Raw genomic sequence first — 14,641 nt, 5'->3', positions numbered from 1 at the left:
CTCTTTTTTTGTTGTTGCATATAACTGTTGTTTAAGTTAGCGTGTACTATTACATCGAGCAGGCTCAGTAACTGATAAGATGGCTGGTTTCTTTAACCCTTTTTAGCCCTATCAGTGATCAGCATCAAATTTCTCCTTGTAATATCAATGCTTATTACACCCCTGAGGTCATGAGAACTTAAGAATATGATCACCCAAGGTGAATTTTCTTGATATTTAAATAACGTCTCCCCAGTATTTTTATGAGAAAAGTATGGGAAAAGATAGGAGAATTTGTTATTTGATATTAGGGGTTAAAGGGTTAAGTTTACTCACCCATATTTTAATATATGTTTGCAAACCTTTTCAGTTTACTTAAAGTAAGTGTAGAAACGAATAAGCAAGTGAGGAAATAAATAAATAAACACACGAAAACTTAAAATGAAATAATTTTTTTCGTTCCATGTGCACGATTAACGTAATGTTTAAAACACGAGCAGTAGTATTTTGTCGGGATTTAAACCACGAGGCGCAGCCGAGTGGTTTTAGACCCGATAAAACACGTGCTGCGAGTTTTTTTGAACGGCTTCAAAAGCGTGTGTCAAAAGAGTTCATAACAATGATGCTTTTGTGAACGTTGGAAATTAGCATACGAAAAAACATTAAACACCGCATACTAATAAGGAGGAGGTTTTATCGGGTTTTAAAACCACTGCAGGTGATGTTTTATCAACCATTTGATAGGCCAATGGGTTTATGAATTATTAATGAGTTTTTGAAGTGCTAATCGTATTTGTTTAATCTTCCCAACACACAAACCACAACTTTTGGCCCGGCTTCATTCTTTCAAATGCTTGGCCTCAAAATTCTGAAATTCCCTCCGAAACTTTACGAGTTAAGAAACAAGATTAAGGAGTCTGGCTCGAATGGTGTAAATAGCGTGAAATTTTGTTTTAATTTGCAATTTATTGTTTCAATCACGGATGCTAGTTTGCTCGAGCTACTCTGACTGTTTACATAAAGTTTATAAGTATCCTTGCACGCCTGTCTGTCTGCCTGTGTTTATGTAAGCGTATACTGGGATTGATGGATGGGTGCAATGCAAGCTTCATGTAATTTTACCGAACTGTTCCTCTTTTCATATAAGTTGTTTCGTGAAAGAGTAAGCGATTGAGCCACCAAAAAGAGCCTAGCCGCTTTAGAAAGTGCTTTCATAGTTTACACTGCGCAAAAGCTGAATCTACAGGGAAAACTGCGAGGGATGGGGACAGTAGGGGAGAGGAGGGAGAAAATAGTTGTCTGTGCCCGAACATTTAAGAAACACGTCTCTATAAACGTCACAATTTGTTACTAAACAAGCATACGCCATTCGCTCTTGTCCCAATTTTCTTTCGATCAGAAAACAAAAAATCACAAAAATTCAACGGAAAAGCTTTGTACGCAGACTAGGCGGAACCATCCGGTATGAAACTTTATTGAATACTCCCTCCGGGGATAAAGCTCTCTGTTTAGACAGCTGTGGTCTAAGAGCTTATTCTGTCGCTACTCCAATACTGTGGAACTCTCTTCCTGAAAACTCTTTGGACTTTCAAAACTGATCTTTTAAGCAGGAAATGTGCAAGAATAATGGCAAATAAACTGAAACAAACAGGTAGATTACCAGGTTTTTATTTATACTTTTATTGTTATTTCCTATTCCTTTTAAACTTCTGTGGTTAATTCTGTATGATTTTAATGTTTTTACTCATGTTGAGCGCTACTAAACTTCTAGGATTTTGGCGCTATATAAACGTTTAGTATTACTTATTATTGGCTTCATTTCCGAACTGGCGAATTTTACTGCAGGGGAGAAAAGGTACATTGTGGACTGTCTCAAATACCCGGGCCTAGAGGCTTTCACCTTTCACTGCGTACACCAATTTCTCCTCCCAGTCTTGCTTCTTGGTGTGTTTCTCAAAATCCAGCAAAATCTTATTTCTCAAAGCGCCCGGCAGTCGCCTTTTCTTGAACTTGTTTATCATCACGAGAATCAGATACGAATCTCCCGTGTCTATCCCCCTCTGGATGGCCATGTGCAGCTCTTCCCGGCAGAAGTTGCTGGCGAGGTAGTTGTCAGACAAAACAATCAGCACTTGGCGGCTGCCGTACACGCTGTCCGCCATGTTTTGGACGATGGGCTTTCCCAGCTCAAAATCCCGGATGTGAATTTTGTAGGGTATCGAGTGTTTGTCGAGAATAGAGATCAGATTTTCACTGACCCATTCAAAGTCCTTCGAGCTGTAACTGATAAACAATTTGTTGCTTGTCACTCCCTCCTCAGGGCAGCCTGCAGTGAATAAAGCTTAGTTAAGGATGGTGCCGCTACTGCGCATACGTTATGCGCATCTCGGGATTGCCTACTAGTTTAAAGATATTTATGCGCGGTTAATGACTACGCGGAAAAAACTGATCTTATTAAGGGCTATTGGAACCCAAAAAGAAAACTTGGGATTAGCACGTATTTTTCCGTGATAATTTAGCTTCAATTTGGAAAAAAAATCCATACTTCGTTATGCACTTTAACGCTTTTTGGTATTACTGTTTCTTAATTATCTATGAAAAATGCTTGAAAATAAACCTAACAGATTGCAGGGCTGACACTACGGCAAAGGGCTTATTTTGTTTGTTGTTGTTTGGGCCAATATTTCAACTAGTACATCTTCTTCAGGGCCAGAGTTACAATGAGAAAAAATAAGGGCTCAGATTGGTTTATTTACACGTAAAGTGACGTCTGGCACCTGCATTTCTACCACAAGAGATCCGGCAACGAACGAAACATCCTCAGAACAGTTCATCGTGTGGTCTCCTGCATGCAAAAGTTTCAAAAATGCACGGTTACTCCCAATTTTCTTTTTGGATTCAATTAGCCGTTGCTAAGATCTTCTCTCCCCACGTAGTCATAAACTGTACAAAATACCTCTCTATTAGGAAGTACCGTCCCTAATTACTTCATTAATGTATTATCACTAATGAATTTTAATTTCTCCTACGCGCAGCAGTCGGCAAACCTCTTCCAGTGGTTTTCATTTAATGCAGGTTTTTTGAACAACTTCAAAAATTCGCTACAGTTTGTGCTAAAAGCCCATTATATTTTATTCTTTGGCTCAGGAGGCTGTCCACTGCGTAATGTTGTACCCACTCTGCACGAAAAAACGCCTTTGCGCACATCAAATGTGTGGTCAAAGACTGTCAAAGGCCACCTTTGATTACCTTTGATTGGAATCACAGGTGACAAAGGCCGCATTTGATTCACGCGCGTCAAAGGTGGAGTCAAATTTGATTCGAATCAAAGATATTTGTTAAGATATCACATATTTGACCCACCTTTGATGCACGTGATAGGCGGAGTCAAAGTTGTTTGATTTCAATTTGACGCGCGTCAAAGGTAGGGTCAAAGTTGTTAATACATTTGAATTCGAGTCAAAGGTATATGCAAAGGTGTCACATATTTGACGTATTTTTGATGCGCATCAAATGTGTTGTCAAAAATGTTATTATATTTGACCTCATCTTTGATACGAATCAAAAAAAGAGCAAATTCAATTTTTCGTGCGGTGGCAGAATCTGCAGAATCTGACGTGTTCTTGGTCAGCGGATTGTCACCTGGTAGATTCTAGAATAGCCCGTTTGACAGGTGTGTTCTTGGTAACCTGGCCTTAGAGTGGAAGCGAGGCAGGATACGCAAATGAACTCCAGTTAGCAAAAGAACAACAATAGTTCCACGTGAAAAGCGGAGAGGTTTGTATCAAAACAAAGTTACTCCAAGCCTCGCTTCCACCCAAAGGCCAGGTCACTGAGCACAACTGTAAAATGGACTGTTGCGATCCTTTTACACGTTGATCTTTGAATGAAACGTATTTAATAATAATAATAATAATAGCCGTTTATTCACTAATCCAAGTAAAAAGGAGATAAATGAGGTTTTCCCCTTCTAGATTATCTCCTGATAAGAAAATAAATTCAAACATTAATTATTTACAACTGTTTAAAATACTTAACATAGTGTTCACTAGAAAAACTGGCAAGATGACATGTCAGCCTGTTCTTAAAGGTTGTCAAATCTTCCGCCTCAGCAATATCCTTTGGCAGATTATTCCACTTAGCGATTATGCGCATAAAGAAGGAATGTTTAAATTATTCAAAGTTGCAGATGCAAACTTAAGTTCAAAACGGTGATTCGCTCTTAAGGGCCGAAAATCATGTGGAAACGTAAAAAAAACTTACGTTCAATGTTCCAGGATGTTCTCCTTTTCTTGACGTAACAACTTACGGCTAGCGTGATCGCAGCAAAGACGGCGCCTACTGATAAGATGATAATGGGCAAGATCCACCTTCTTCGATTGCCTCCTGTGGAAAGTTAAATGACGTTCTGTGCTCTGTAATAAGGTCGCAATTGGAAGCCGGGGGGTGGGGCAGGAGGGGGGAGAGACACTCACCTAAAATCGCAGGAGAACCCCCACGAGAGGGTTGAAATACTGACCTGACTTTACTTGGTTCACAACTGGGTGATTTGACTGAACTGAAGTGGTTACAGTATCACTTGACATTGCATCTTCTTAAAGGGGAAAGTAAACGTTTCTTGTTAGAAAGTGTTCAATTTCTAAGGCCTTATACCGTATTTATTCGATTAACTGCCCTGGGCGCATATTAAATTTTGGGTCAGTGAAGGTGGGCGCTTATTATTTTCCCAATATTTTCAGCAAGCGAGGATATTTTTAGAGAATAGCAAAAACAAGGGAAAACAAGTTTATCCAGTCGCGTCAACAAGACAAAACAAAGTGCAAAAGTTAACATAAACAAGCCATTAGCAGTATAAAAGTTCATTGACTACCGCATCTAAAACCAATTTTGGAACAAAATTCAGTGGCAACTGACGCTCCTCTTACTTCACGTTGGTTTAGTACAGAAATCTTTTTTTTGGGGAGTGGGGTGGGGTGGGTGCTTCTTAAACTTTTTGGGCTTTCATAGCGGGCGGTTAATCGAATACATTCGGTATATGAACCTTTCTTTTGAATTTGAATTTGCCAATTTTTTTTTTCGCTTCAAGCAAGCCAGTTTTGATTTAATAATATCTGTTCCTTTAGTAAAGAAAAGTTTATAAATAATTAATTAATAATTAATATATGCATGGCGCAAAATAACATGTGCATGTGATCAAATGCGCCTAACAAATTGTTAAAGGCAATGGTTATGAAACCTGACAAACTTCTTTGTTATATGTTTTCGTTTGCCTTTTTGGCCTTGACCCTGCACAGACAACAATATAATTTGGAATGTGTTGCAGCATCGGACCAATCGAAACGTTTTTGTTAAGACATTTAACTGTGGTGTGAACGTTAAAACAAAGGATTGTGCAGGGTCGCGGCCCTTCCAACGTAAATTGCAGCACCATTGTTTCACAAGTATTTATTTTTTTACAACAACCTTAGGTTATAACAAGGGTGGCCTGCAAATAACCAGTCCCCTTGCTGGCTGTCCGTTAAAGAAAAGGTTTACAGTTGCTTTGGGAGCCAAGGATGAAAAGTTTCTTGTGAATCCGTGAGTTTACTATATCATTTTACGGTTTACTAAAAAAGGTTTTAAGGTTTTTTTTAAGTAAAGTAATGGCGACTGGTCGGGGCTGTGTGTCGGGGCTGAGTGTCATTGTTTTCTGTTTGAGCGCTTGACAAATACACAAATGACAAATGGTTTGGCAGTTTTAAACTTACAGACTAAAACAAAAACGTATTACCTTTTAGTTCTCAAAGTAAAATCCTTTTTAAACGGACTCTTTTACATTTGACCACGGTTAAGAAAACGACATTTGATAATAGTCACTGAATGGGTCAGTCTATGTTTCCGCTTGTCTGGTCAATCATTCAGTCAGTCAACAGATTGACCGAACGGCAAACCAACCAACCAACCAACCGACCGACCGAGTGACCGACCGACCGACCGAGTGACCGACTGATCGACTGAACCACCGGCCGACGGACCGACCGAGCGACTGAGAAACTGACCGACGGACCGACCGACTGGCCGACCAACCAACCACCAACGCCGAGGGTTTGACCCATCACCCGATGGACCGACCGACCAACTGACCGACCGACTGTGTAACCCCAGTGAGTGACCGTCTGACTGACCGAGCGACCGACCACCAACTGACCGACCGATCGAAAAACCAACCGTTGCCTCACTGAAATGGAGCAGAAGTTTCTTACCAATTGTTGGAGGATACACATGTAACTCAATGTCATTTGAAGAGTCAACCCATTCATCCCAGTCAAGGCAGGACATGTGACAGCTGTACGTCCCCTTGTCATTATCCGTAACGTTCATAACGGTCAAGATGAAAGCTTTCTTGCATTTGTTGTCAGTCGTGTTCAATTGTATTTTATACTTCGCAGTGGCATACAGTGGCAGTGATTTGTTACGGAAATACCATCTCAGGTGACAGTCGTTCCACTTCACTCTTTCTGTGTTAACCAAGCACTTTAGGCTGGTGTTGGTAAAGGCTGCCGCGTCTTTTTTTGCAGACTCAGTGTCTAGGTTGTTATCCGCTGAGCCTGTGTTTAGAACAATTTCAATTGTTAACGTTTTTATCGAGAAAAGCAAATACAGCCAACTCCCTTTATTGCGTACACCATCGGGACGGCGAGTTAGTGTCCTTAATAGCGAGAGTCCGTAATGGCGGGAATTTATTTCAGTCAACGTCTGTAATCTACTTTTTGCCAGGGATTTAGCTGCTGTCCGTATTTTAGGGGTGTCCGTAATAGCGAGGTGTCCGTAAGGCGAGAGTTAACTGTATTTAAGAGCGAAAGGAGTGATATAAAGACCGAAAGTGTACTGTACGTATAACCTCGTTCCCAGGATGAGATTGTTAACGGACTATACTCTAGTCTTTCAGAATGAAGCTTGAATAAGGGTGTTGTTAACATGACGGAACATAGACTTTCAAATATAACTTTTCTTAAAAAAAAAAAAATAATAAAAAAATAAAAAAAACTACTTTACGACCTTCACATGAGAGGTAGTCTCAAATTTCCGAAAGTTAAATACAGGACGCTAACACGACACTCTTTCCCACTATCCAAGTTACTTTCGGTTTTACAAGCAAGAAATAAACCAGATCACTTACATTTAAATATCACTTGAATTTTGGAAGAATTTGTGCTCCTCCAGCTAGTAATGTTGTTTTCCGCAATGCAGGAATAATATCCTTCGTATTCTTTACGGAACGGAGGAAAATGAAGAAGACTTTGTAAAGTTACATGCTGATCGGTCTCTGCCAGCTTCTTCTCTGTGTGGAAAAAACCTTGAGATTCATTGATGATCGGTTGGTCATCCTTCTTCCAAACCACACGAGGAGGAGGCCAACCCTTGAAAACACATTTCAAATTCTTTCTGTCGTCTTTAGTTACATGGATTGGGGAGGTTGAGCTGAAAGTTACCTGTAGTGTACCTAGGAGAAGAAGAAGAAGAAGAAGAAGAAGAAGAAGAAGAAGAAGAAGAAGAAGAAGAAGAAGAAGAAGAAGATAAGGTTTAACTCTTCACTGGCCCGTGAATCGCAGGCGCGTTGCTTTCACAGCGGTTAGCGCATTGGACGTCAGAACTTCAGTTCAGCGGCTCGAGGCCTCGCTGCTGCTGCCGTGCTCTTTCCTTGGATAAGAAACTTTGTTCTTCATTGCTGTATAAATAGGCACCAGTGACATACTGCTAAGAGTGACCTTGTGATGGACAGGCATCTCGTTGGAGGGGGGGGGGGGGGGAGTGTAATTTTCCTAGACTAATGACTTTTTCTTCATGCCACAGATATCGGATTAAGCTCCGACCTTGTGGGCTACTTGTGACTTGTGTGATTTTCCCCCTTCGCGGCCCTTGTTTGAAGTAAGGGAAAATTCTCCTTTCCCCCTCAGCCCCCTCCCCCAGGGTCGAGATGCTTGTCCATCGTCCATTTTTGACAATAGATCGTGATGAGAGAAGACTAACCGGAAGTTATCCAGTTATCCTGAATAAATACCAACCGGAAGTCATCAAAAAATAATAAAAAAGTACCGTTTGTTCAGAACGATTTGTAAATTTTATGGAAAATCTCTGTAGCAAAAGAACTGTGACAAGATTTCCTCACCCCCTCTCCCCCAGATGTATGCAGATATATGAATCTATAACTGCTGTTTGTTCAATCAGATGCGGGATAAAAGCAGTACAACGTTTATTAAAGTATCACTTACGTGTAAAGTAAATACGGGTAGTTGAATTTGTTTGGTTTAAAACCAGGCCATAATTGGGTTTAAGTGTTTTCTGCACTTGTTCCCAGGTCATGCCAAGTGTCGTTCCATTATTTTTGACCGAGCAGTTAAGAGTGACGTTGGAGTCTGGGTTTACTGTCATCTGATTGGAGTATTGACAATCACGTGACGAGGAGCAAGGAGCAGCCCTTATTTCACAGCCCAGGCTTCCTGCGGATGAGGCATCTGCGACCGAAAAAAAATGGTTCAAACTTCTCATGACCAATAAAGACTAAGATTCTAAAACTAAAGACGCACTTAAAATGGCTTGTCGCCGTAAGTAGCATAAATTATGACATTTTGTTTGTTTCAAAGTCACAAGCCGCGAGGAAACTAACAACTGGAAACATGACGTCACTTCCTGGTTACAGTTCAGACTATAAGAAATTTGTAGCCATCTACCCTATATCTTACGCGTTAAAATTATTTTGAAAAAAGAAAAAAAAGAAGAATTAAACGGGAAGAAGGAAAGTGAAAAAAGCGCATTTACAGTTGCGTGCCTAGCGACCTAGCCTATGAGTGCAAGCGAGGCTAGTTGTTCAAAGCCCGATTAAGCTAATCCTGGATTAACGTGAACTTTGATTTGAGTTTGATGACAAATCAATAAAGGCTCTTCGAAAAGATTTTTGCCCCTTAGTTTTGACTTAGACTTTTCTTCACCATTAGCTTTCAATTAGCCTTTAAAAACATTTTTAATAAGCGAAATGAAAAGGCCATTAACTTTTAATCGTGGATTGGCATTAATCGGCTTTCGAACAACCGGGCCTAGAGCTTTTGACACTAAATGAGAACTAGTTGCATAAGAAAAGTAGTGAGGTTTCTATCAAAACAGGGTCAACTCCAGCCTCGCTTCCATTCAAAGGCCAGGTCAATAAGAACGCAACTGGAAAATAGACTATTACAACGCCTCAGTTTCAGAGTAAAATTCGCGAGTTTTGGTCTTAAGCAGGAGTGGACTTCTTGGTTACATGACAAACTTCAACAAAACAGTGTAGACCAAAAACGAATTGCAGCCATGCTGTCACATGACTTACATATCGAATTTTTTATTGGGAAAAAAGATGAAGAAACGACAAGGAAAAGAGTTAATACAACCTCAGTCTCAGAACATTTGTGATCTTTTGATAGCGGCAAAATTCATTCTAATATTCGGAATGTAAATAAACGTGTGTTTAATTCAGAGCTTTTGCTTATATTACAGAAGTTTCGTCAGCGAAGTGAAACTGTAAAAACACGGCTTTTCGTCTTTAAGTTACCATTTAATCACGTGATCCTTTCGGAACACGTGACAAAAGGTGATTGAAGACCGCTAGTAGATCATATCCTCGATCGGTCTCCGTTCTAGCCTGTTCTAGGCTCCTCTATAGAGAGACGCGAAAAGGAGAGGACGAGGGACGAAAACGAGTTCAATTGAGGTTGTTTCTTTCCAATAAAGACCGCTTCTTTTTCGTTTGGGCTTGAAATCTATCGCATTTCTGTCAAGGATATATATATGTCTGTTCCCAGCAAACTGGGAACTGAGTTTGCTTTGCACGATTTTCGTTCCACGTTTTCCAGAACTAAATTTTTCTCCAAAAAAACTGTGGTGAATGTTTTAATATTTTTTCTCGTTGGTGAAAGACGAATGAATAAAGATGAAAACACCGAAACAAACAAGTAGGCGTTTTGTCGCTCGCTGTCTGTCAAAAGAAGTTAAACGTGCGAAACGGAAGGAGTAACAGTCTTGTAGAACTTTCGGAAATGCTAACAATAAGATCGAGTGTCTGTTCTATTGATGGTATCTGTGTTTGTAGAATGGGATTCTCTTCATGCGTGCGAAAACAGGCTGATAATTCCTCGCGAAGCGAGGTTAATAAATTTGTCGGGCCGAGCCGGCCCGAGCGGAGCTAAGCCGCGCGAATTCGAGCGAAAAATATATTTATATATGTCTATATATGTTTATATCTTTGAAGGTGTCCGCACAATGACGTCAGACTGTCTGGCGTTGTCTGGAGCAAAATTTGCATACATGGAAAAAAATATGCGTGCATGATCAAATTTCAACTGCAATGTTCATCAATATTCACTGGACACAGAACTATCTCTCCAGAATCTTTTCCCTTTCTTTTAGAAATCTTTTTTGTGAAAGAGTGCATTAAAGAAATTACACGTTTTGTGGCCGCGGTCAATAATTTTCCGTGGGAAATAAATTCATCGAACACGACAGCGCTGCACGCCCGTTGTACATTACGTCGCGTCAGAAATAGATTTTCAACCGCAAACTAGCCCGTGGAACTACGAAAACACCATGCTCATCAAAAAAAAATTCTTATGCGCCTCTTAATCTCCTCGTTTGATGCTACAATACGAGTAAAGAGGGCTTTCCACCCAGCCCCCGCTTCGCGAGGTTTTGCGAGTCACGTATTTCTAGTTAAATATTATTTCGCCAATTTTTCTCCCCGAGACACGAAATTACGTATATCGCAGGATATCTGTTGTCTACGGACGACGAATATTCAGTGCATCATCAGGACCATATTTGGGCAGTGTAACAATGTTTTGAATAATAACATCATATTTGTTTGTTTCAAAACAGAGAGCCGCCTTGTATTAGCCACGTTAACATGACTCAACATCCTGATTATATTACAAACTTCATTAAAGCAGTTTAGAGTACAAACTTTGTTCCATCTGCTCACATCACTTACATTTTCAAATGTTAATTAAAGAAAGAAAAAGAAAGGAAAAGAAAAAATAATCCTACTAAAACCTCAGTTTCAGGGTAGAATTTGCGAGTTTTAGTCTAAAACACGACTTGAAATCCAAGCCACATATAATTCTTCAATAAAACCGTCTAGCCTAAATTAGAATTGTAGCCATGTTGTCACATGTCCTACGACAATTCCAAATAAAAAATCAAAAATCAAAAAAGACCTCAGTTCCAGAGTAAAATTTGCAAGCGTGTTTTAAAGTCTTTGCAGGATTGTTCGTTCCACATGAAACCAAGAAAACAATTTGCAGCAAGTGAAACGTGGGAGCGTAAAGAGAAGAGGTTAAGTAGATTGTAACATTTGTAGTTGGGTTTGTGTGCGTTCGCTGCGGGATATCTTCATACGTGCAAACGACTCAGTGTGAAATCTTCAATAATGTTGTTTTGCCTACTTCTAACAGAGAACCCCTGTGTCTGAACCACATCAAAGATGATATACTAAACGTAGGTAGCTAAACGCTAGCAAATTCATAAACTGTCCTTTGGTCAACCAAAATAAAATAACGTATAACGGACACCGAGTTACTCATTTGACATACCTTTTAGAGTCAGACTTGACAAACAATAAAGCAAAAGGAATTTCATGACGCAAAGTTCTGTTGCGGGTGATCTTTCTTCAAGTGTGTGCTATCGATTCATGTTGAGTTTTGGCGATCTCATCAGCTTCCTCGATATTTCTAATATTTCAGTTTCATGTATTTTTTATAAGTTCACCTACGTAAAATTTTCTAATTTTAATTGGTCCAATTACGTAAAGCGTCTCGATCAGAAACGAATGTTGTCAAGGTGGTGTCTACGTGAAAGCACTGAAACTGGTATTAAAGGCACCCTAAGATGCTTGTAAAATTCATGCGTGCGTTCAGTGTACGGTTAAATTACTGTTTTTACTTTGCGACAGGCTGAGAAGATTATGGCATATCAGAGCCCACTCATGTTGGTCAACTAGACATTTCTGACAACTGCACTTTGTCAATGTCATGTTGTCTTCCAACATAACAGAAAGCTGTGTGCATTCGCTTTGTTATTCATCCTTTTAATCCAGTGACAACATATATATTCTCCCAACTGCTCTCTATCTGTTTCTTATGGAACTAATTTGGAGAATGTCTTTTAAAATAGTCGTACGTCATCTTTGCTGATCATTTGCTATATTCTTATGACTTGTACGCCTTATCAAGTAGTGTTACGTGTAGAGAAATAAGGTGCTGATCGCCATTGGGGCTTAAAAGACGGTTCATCTCTCTCGCCTTAAATAACTCAAGTGCCATTCAACTTCCAATATGAATAGGAAATTGAACTTTCAAGCGGTCTTCTCATGCAATTCGATATTATAAACAATAGACAATCGCTGTTATGTACGAAACTAAAGCGGCTGCAAAAAGGAAGCCTGAAAAAAAGTCAGGCTTGAACGGGATTCGAATCCATGACCGGCTCTGCGATACCGGTGCAGTGCTCTACCAACTGAGCTATCAAGCAAACTGGGAGCTGGTCGTTATGTGGATTCATAATATAAAAATAAAACCGAAGAAGTCAAAAGGTGGAATTAAGGCGTATAAAAGTGAAAAATATGATATTGATAGGCTTTTTTTCTGCAGTAGTTTTAGTTGCATACATAATTATGACGGTTTGTCGTTAATTACTTCTTTCACCTGTGGTTCAAATTTAAGGGCAAGGAACGAGAACATTAAAGAGCAGCACTTAAAATGTCGCCTCCTGTGTTCACAGATCGTTTGATGGTAAAAGCATATTGGTGTAAGAAAATGCAGTATGATCTGTATGTCGGATTAGGAAACGGAATTTATTTCCTGACTTTACAAGCCATGATTGGCTTTACGAATATGCTAGCTGACCTTACTTCGCAATTTTATCGAGATATGTGCCCCTCAGAAAACAAAAGGAATAAGTTTTCCAATGATACGAAATTTTGAGCAGACATTTGCTGAAGAAAACATATTTTATTTACCACTAAATTCGAATTTCCAAGGCGATTAACGTCTTCCTTACAGATATAAACCGTTAAGTGTTCCTAAAAGATATCAGTATTATATATTTCACTCCTGAGCACAATATTAGAGGCTTTAAAGGGCGTCAAATCAACAGACGCGCCTTTGTAGCAGCCGGAAGATCTCTGTTTGATGAAAAAATGGGATTTATTGTTGGAATATATGTACCCGAAAAAACTATCAATAAAAAGCTCCTACTGAATTTTCTTTCCACAGGGTTTATTTCAATGGATGAACAAGGCGAAGAAGTTAGAAACAGCTTGCTTTAATTTCTTACCTCAATCTTAAAGCTAAAACCATTGACCAGTGCAATATCAGAATATTTCCCATGAATAAATTATACGGCACCATTATCGGGATACATTTATAAATACATTATGCGGAAACCTAATATCAGAATAATTTCGATGAATAAGTTAAAAGCCAGTCAAGAAGGCAGACAAATACAATATCAGAAAAACTTGCATTAATGTGAAACAAGGTGATCGAATAAAAACGTTTTAGCGAATGCTTGTGTCTATAAATTTTGAATCATGCGGCCTTCCATTTGTTGGATTGTGATTTCGTTTGTGGTCTCTCTTTGAAATGAACATGAACTTCTCATGCTCAAAAAAAAAGTATCATATTTTTCTCTGGTAAAATTGATCGTTCTGTATCAGTGGACCTTTGTGGTCATGCAATGTTACATTGATTGGTTTGCTTTTACAATAATATTTAGTCTGCGTGCCAGTGGCAAAAATGCCAGATTTGGAGGACGTTTCTTGTGGCTTTTATTTCTGGTTTGCACAATTATACACTGCATTTCCCATTTTTAACCTCTGGGGTTCTAAGCCAATGACTTCTGATAAACATTTTGATTTACAATGTATTCAGCTGATGCAAGCACCTTAGCTATGTTGTGGCTGGGTTATGTGTGAGCATGCGACTAAAAACCCTTTCGAGCCTCCTTAATTCCATATGAAATATATATAAGCACTATGTTTTTCACTGAAAGTGGTTTAAATGACACCCTAAGATGGACCCAGAATCTCGGTTTGTGCTTGTAAAATTCATGCCTACGTTCAGTGTACGATTAAATTAATGTTTTTGCTTCGCGACAGGCTGAGAAGATTATGGTATATTAGAGCCCACTCATGTTGGTCAACTAGACATTTCTGACAACTGCACTTTGTCAATGTCATGTTGTCTTCCAACATAACAGAAAGCTGTGTGCATTCGCTTTGTTATTCATCCTTTTAATCCAGTGACAACATATATATTCTCCCAACTGCTCTCTATCTGTTTCTTGTGGAACAAATTGGGAGAATATCTTTTAAAATAGTCGTACGTCCATTTCCTATACTCTAATGACTTTTAAGCTTTATTAAGTAGTGTTACGTGTAGAGAAATAAGGTGCTGATCGCCATTGGGGCTTAAAAAACGGTTCATCTCTCTCGCCTTAAATAACTCAAGTGCCATTCAACTTCCAATATGAATAGGAAATTAAACTTTCAAGCGGTCTTCTCATGCAATTCGATATTATAAACAATAGACAATCGTTGTTATGTACGAAACTAAAGCGGCCGCGAAAAGGAAGCCCGAAAAAAAGTCAGGCTTGAACG

General features: G+C 39.3%; 3 protein-coding genes across 6 annotated transcripts in view; all 3 read right to left on the bottom strand.

The window, feature by feature from the left end:
* The window catches only part of LOC146461144 (uncharacterized), a 51,292-nt gene extending 39,594 nt beyond the window's left edge, over positions 1 to 11,698 (bottom strand). For 2 of the 4 annotated variants that reach the window (XR_014857497.1, XM_085087419.1), the window contains exons 1-5: positions 11,577 to 11,698; positions 8,232 to 8,474; positions 7,139 to 7,462; positions 6,222 to 6,566; positions 4,499 to 4,573 (exon numbers count right to left, since the gene is read on the bottom strand). Coding sequence is in view for 3 of the 4 variants with exons in the window: in XM_085087419.1 (XP_084943545.1) it covers positions 4,499 to 4,573; positions 6,222 to 6,566; positions 7,139 to 7,462; positions 8,232 to 8,474; positions 11,577 to 11,622 (1,033 nt within the window). In the remaining variant the exon portion in view is untranslated. The remainder of the gene's footprint in view (positions 1 to 4,498; positions 4,574 to 6,221; positions 6,567 to 7,138; positions 7,463 to 8,231; positions 8,475 to 11,576) is intronic. The other 2 variants (XM_085087420.1, XM_085087421.1) reach the window with 2 other exon arrangements.
* On the bottom strand, positions 1,619 to 4,375 carry LOC146461145 (toll-like receptor 6; the record flags this gene model as incomplete). The annotated part of the gene is made up of 2 exons (XM_085087274.1): positions 1,619 to 2,305; positions 4,243 to 4,375. Coding segments are annotated over 2 exons (573 nt in total), but the record flags the coding sequence as incomplete, so codon positions are not given.
* LOC146461132 (uncharacterized) overlaps positions 8,822 to 14,641 on the bottom strand; it is a 303,232-nt gene continuing 297,412 nt past the window's right edge. Inside the window, exon 2 of the mRNA XM_085087425.1 lies at positions 8,822 to 8,898. The gene's annotated coding sequence lies outside the window, so the exon portion shown is untranslated. The remainder of the gene's footprint in view (positions 8,899 to 14,641) is intronic.

This window comes from Pavona decussata, unplaced genomic scaffold (assembly GCF_977016875.1).
Source record: "Pavona decussata unplaced genomic scaffold, jaPavDecu1.1 SCAFFOLD_202, whole genome shotgun sequence".
Classification (NCBI taxonomy): Eukaryota; Metazoa; Cnidaria; class Anthozoa; order Scleractinia; family Agariciidae; genus Pavona; species Pavona decussata.
Note: the sequence above shows the minus strand (reverse complement) of the source record. Positions and strands in the feature narration are given on the sequence as shown.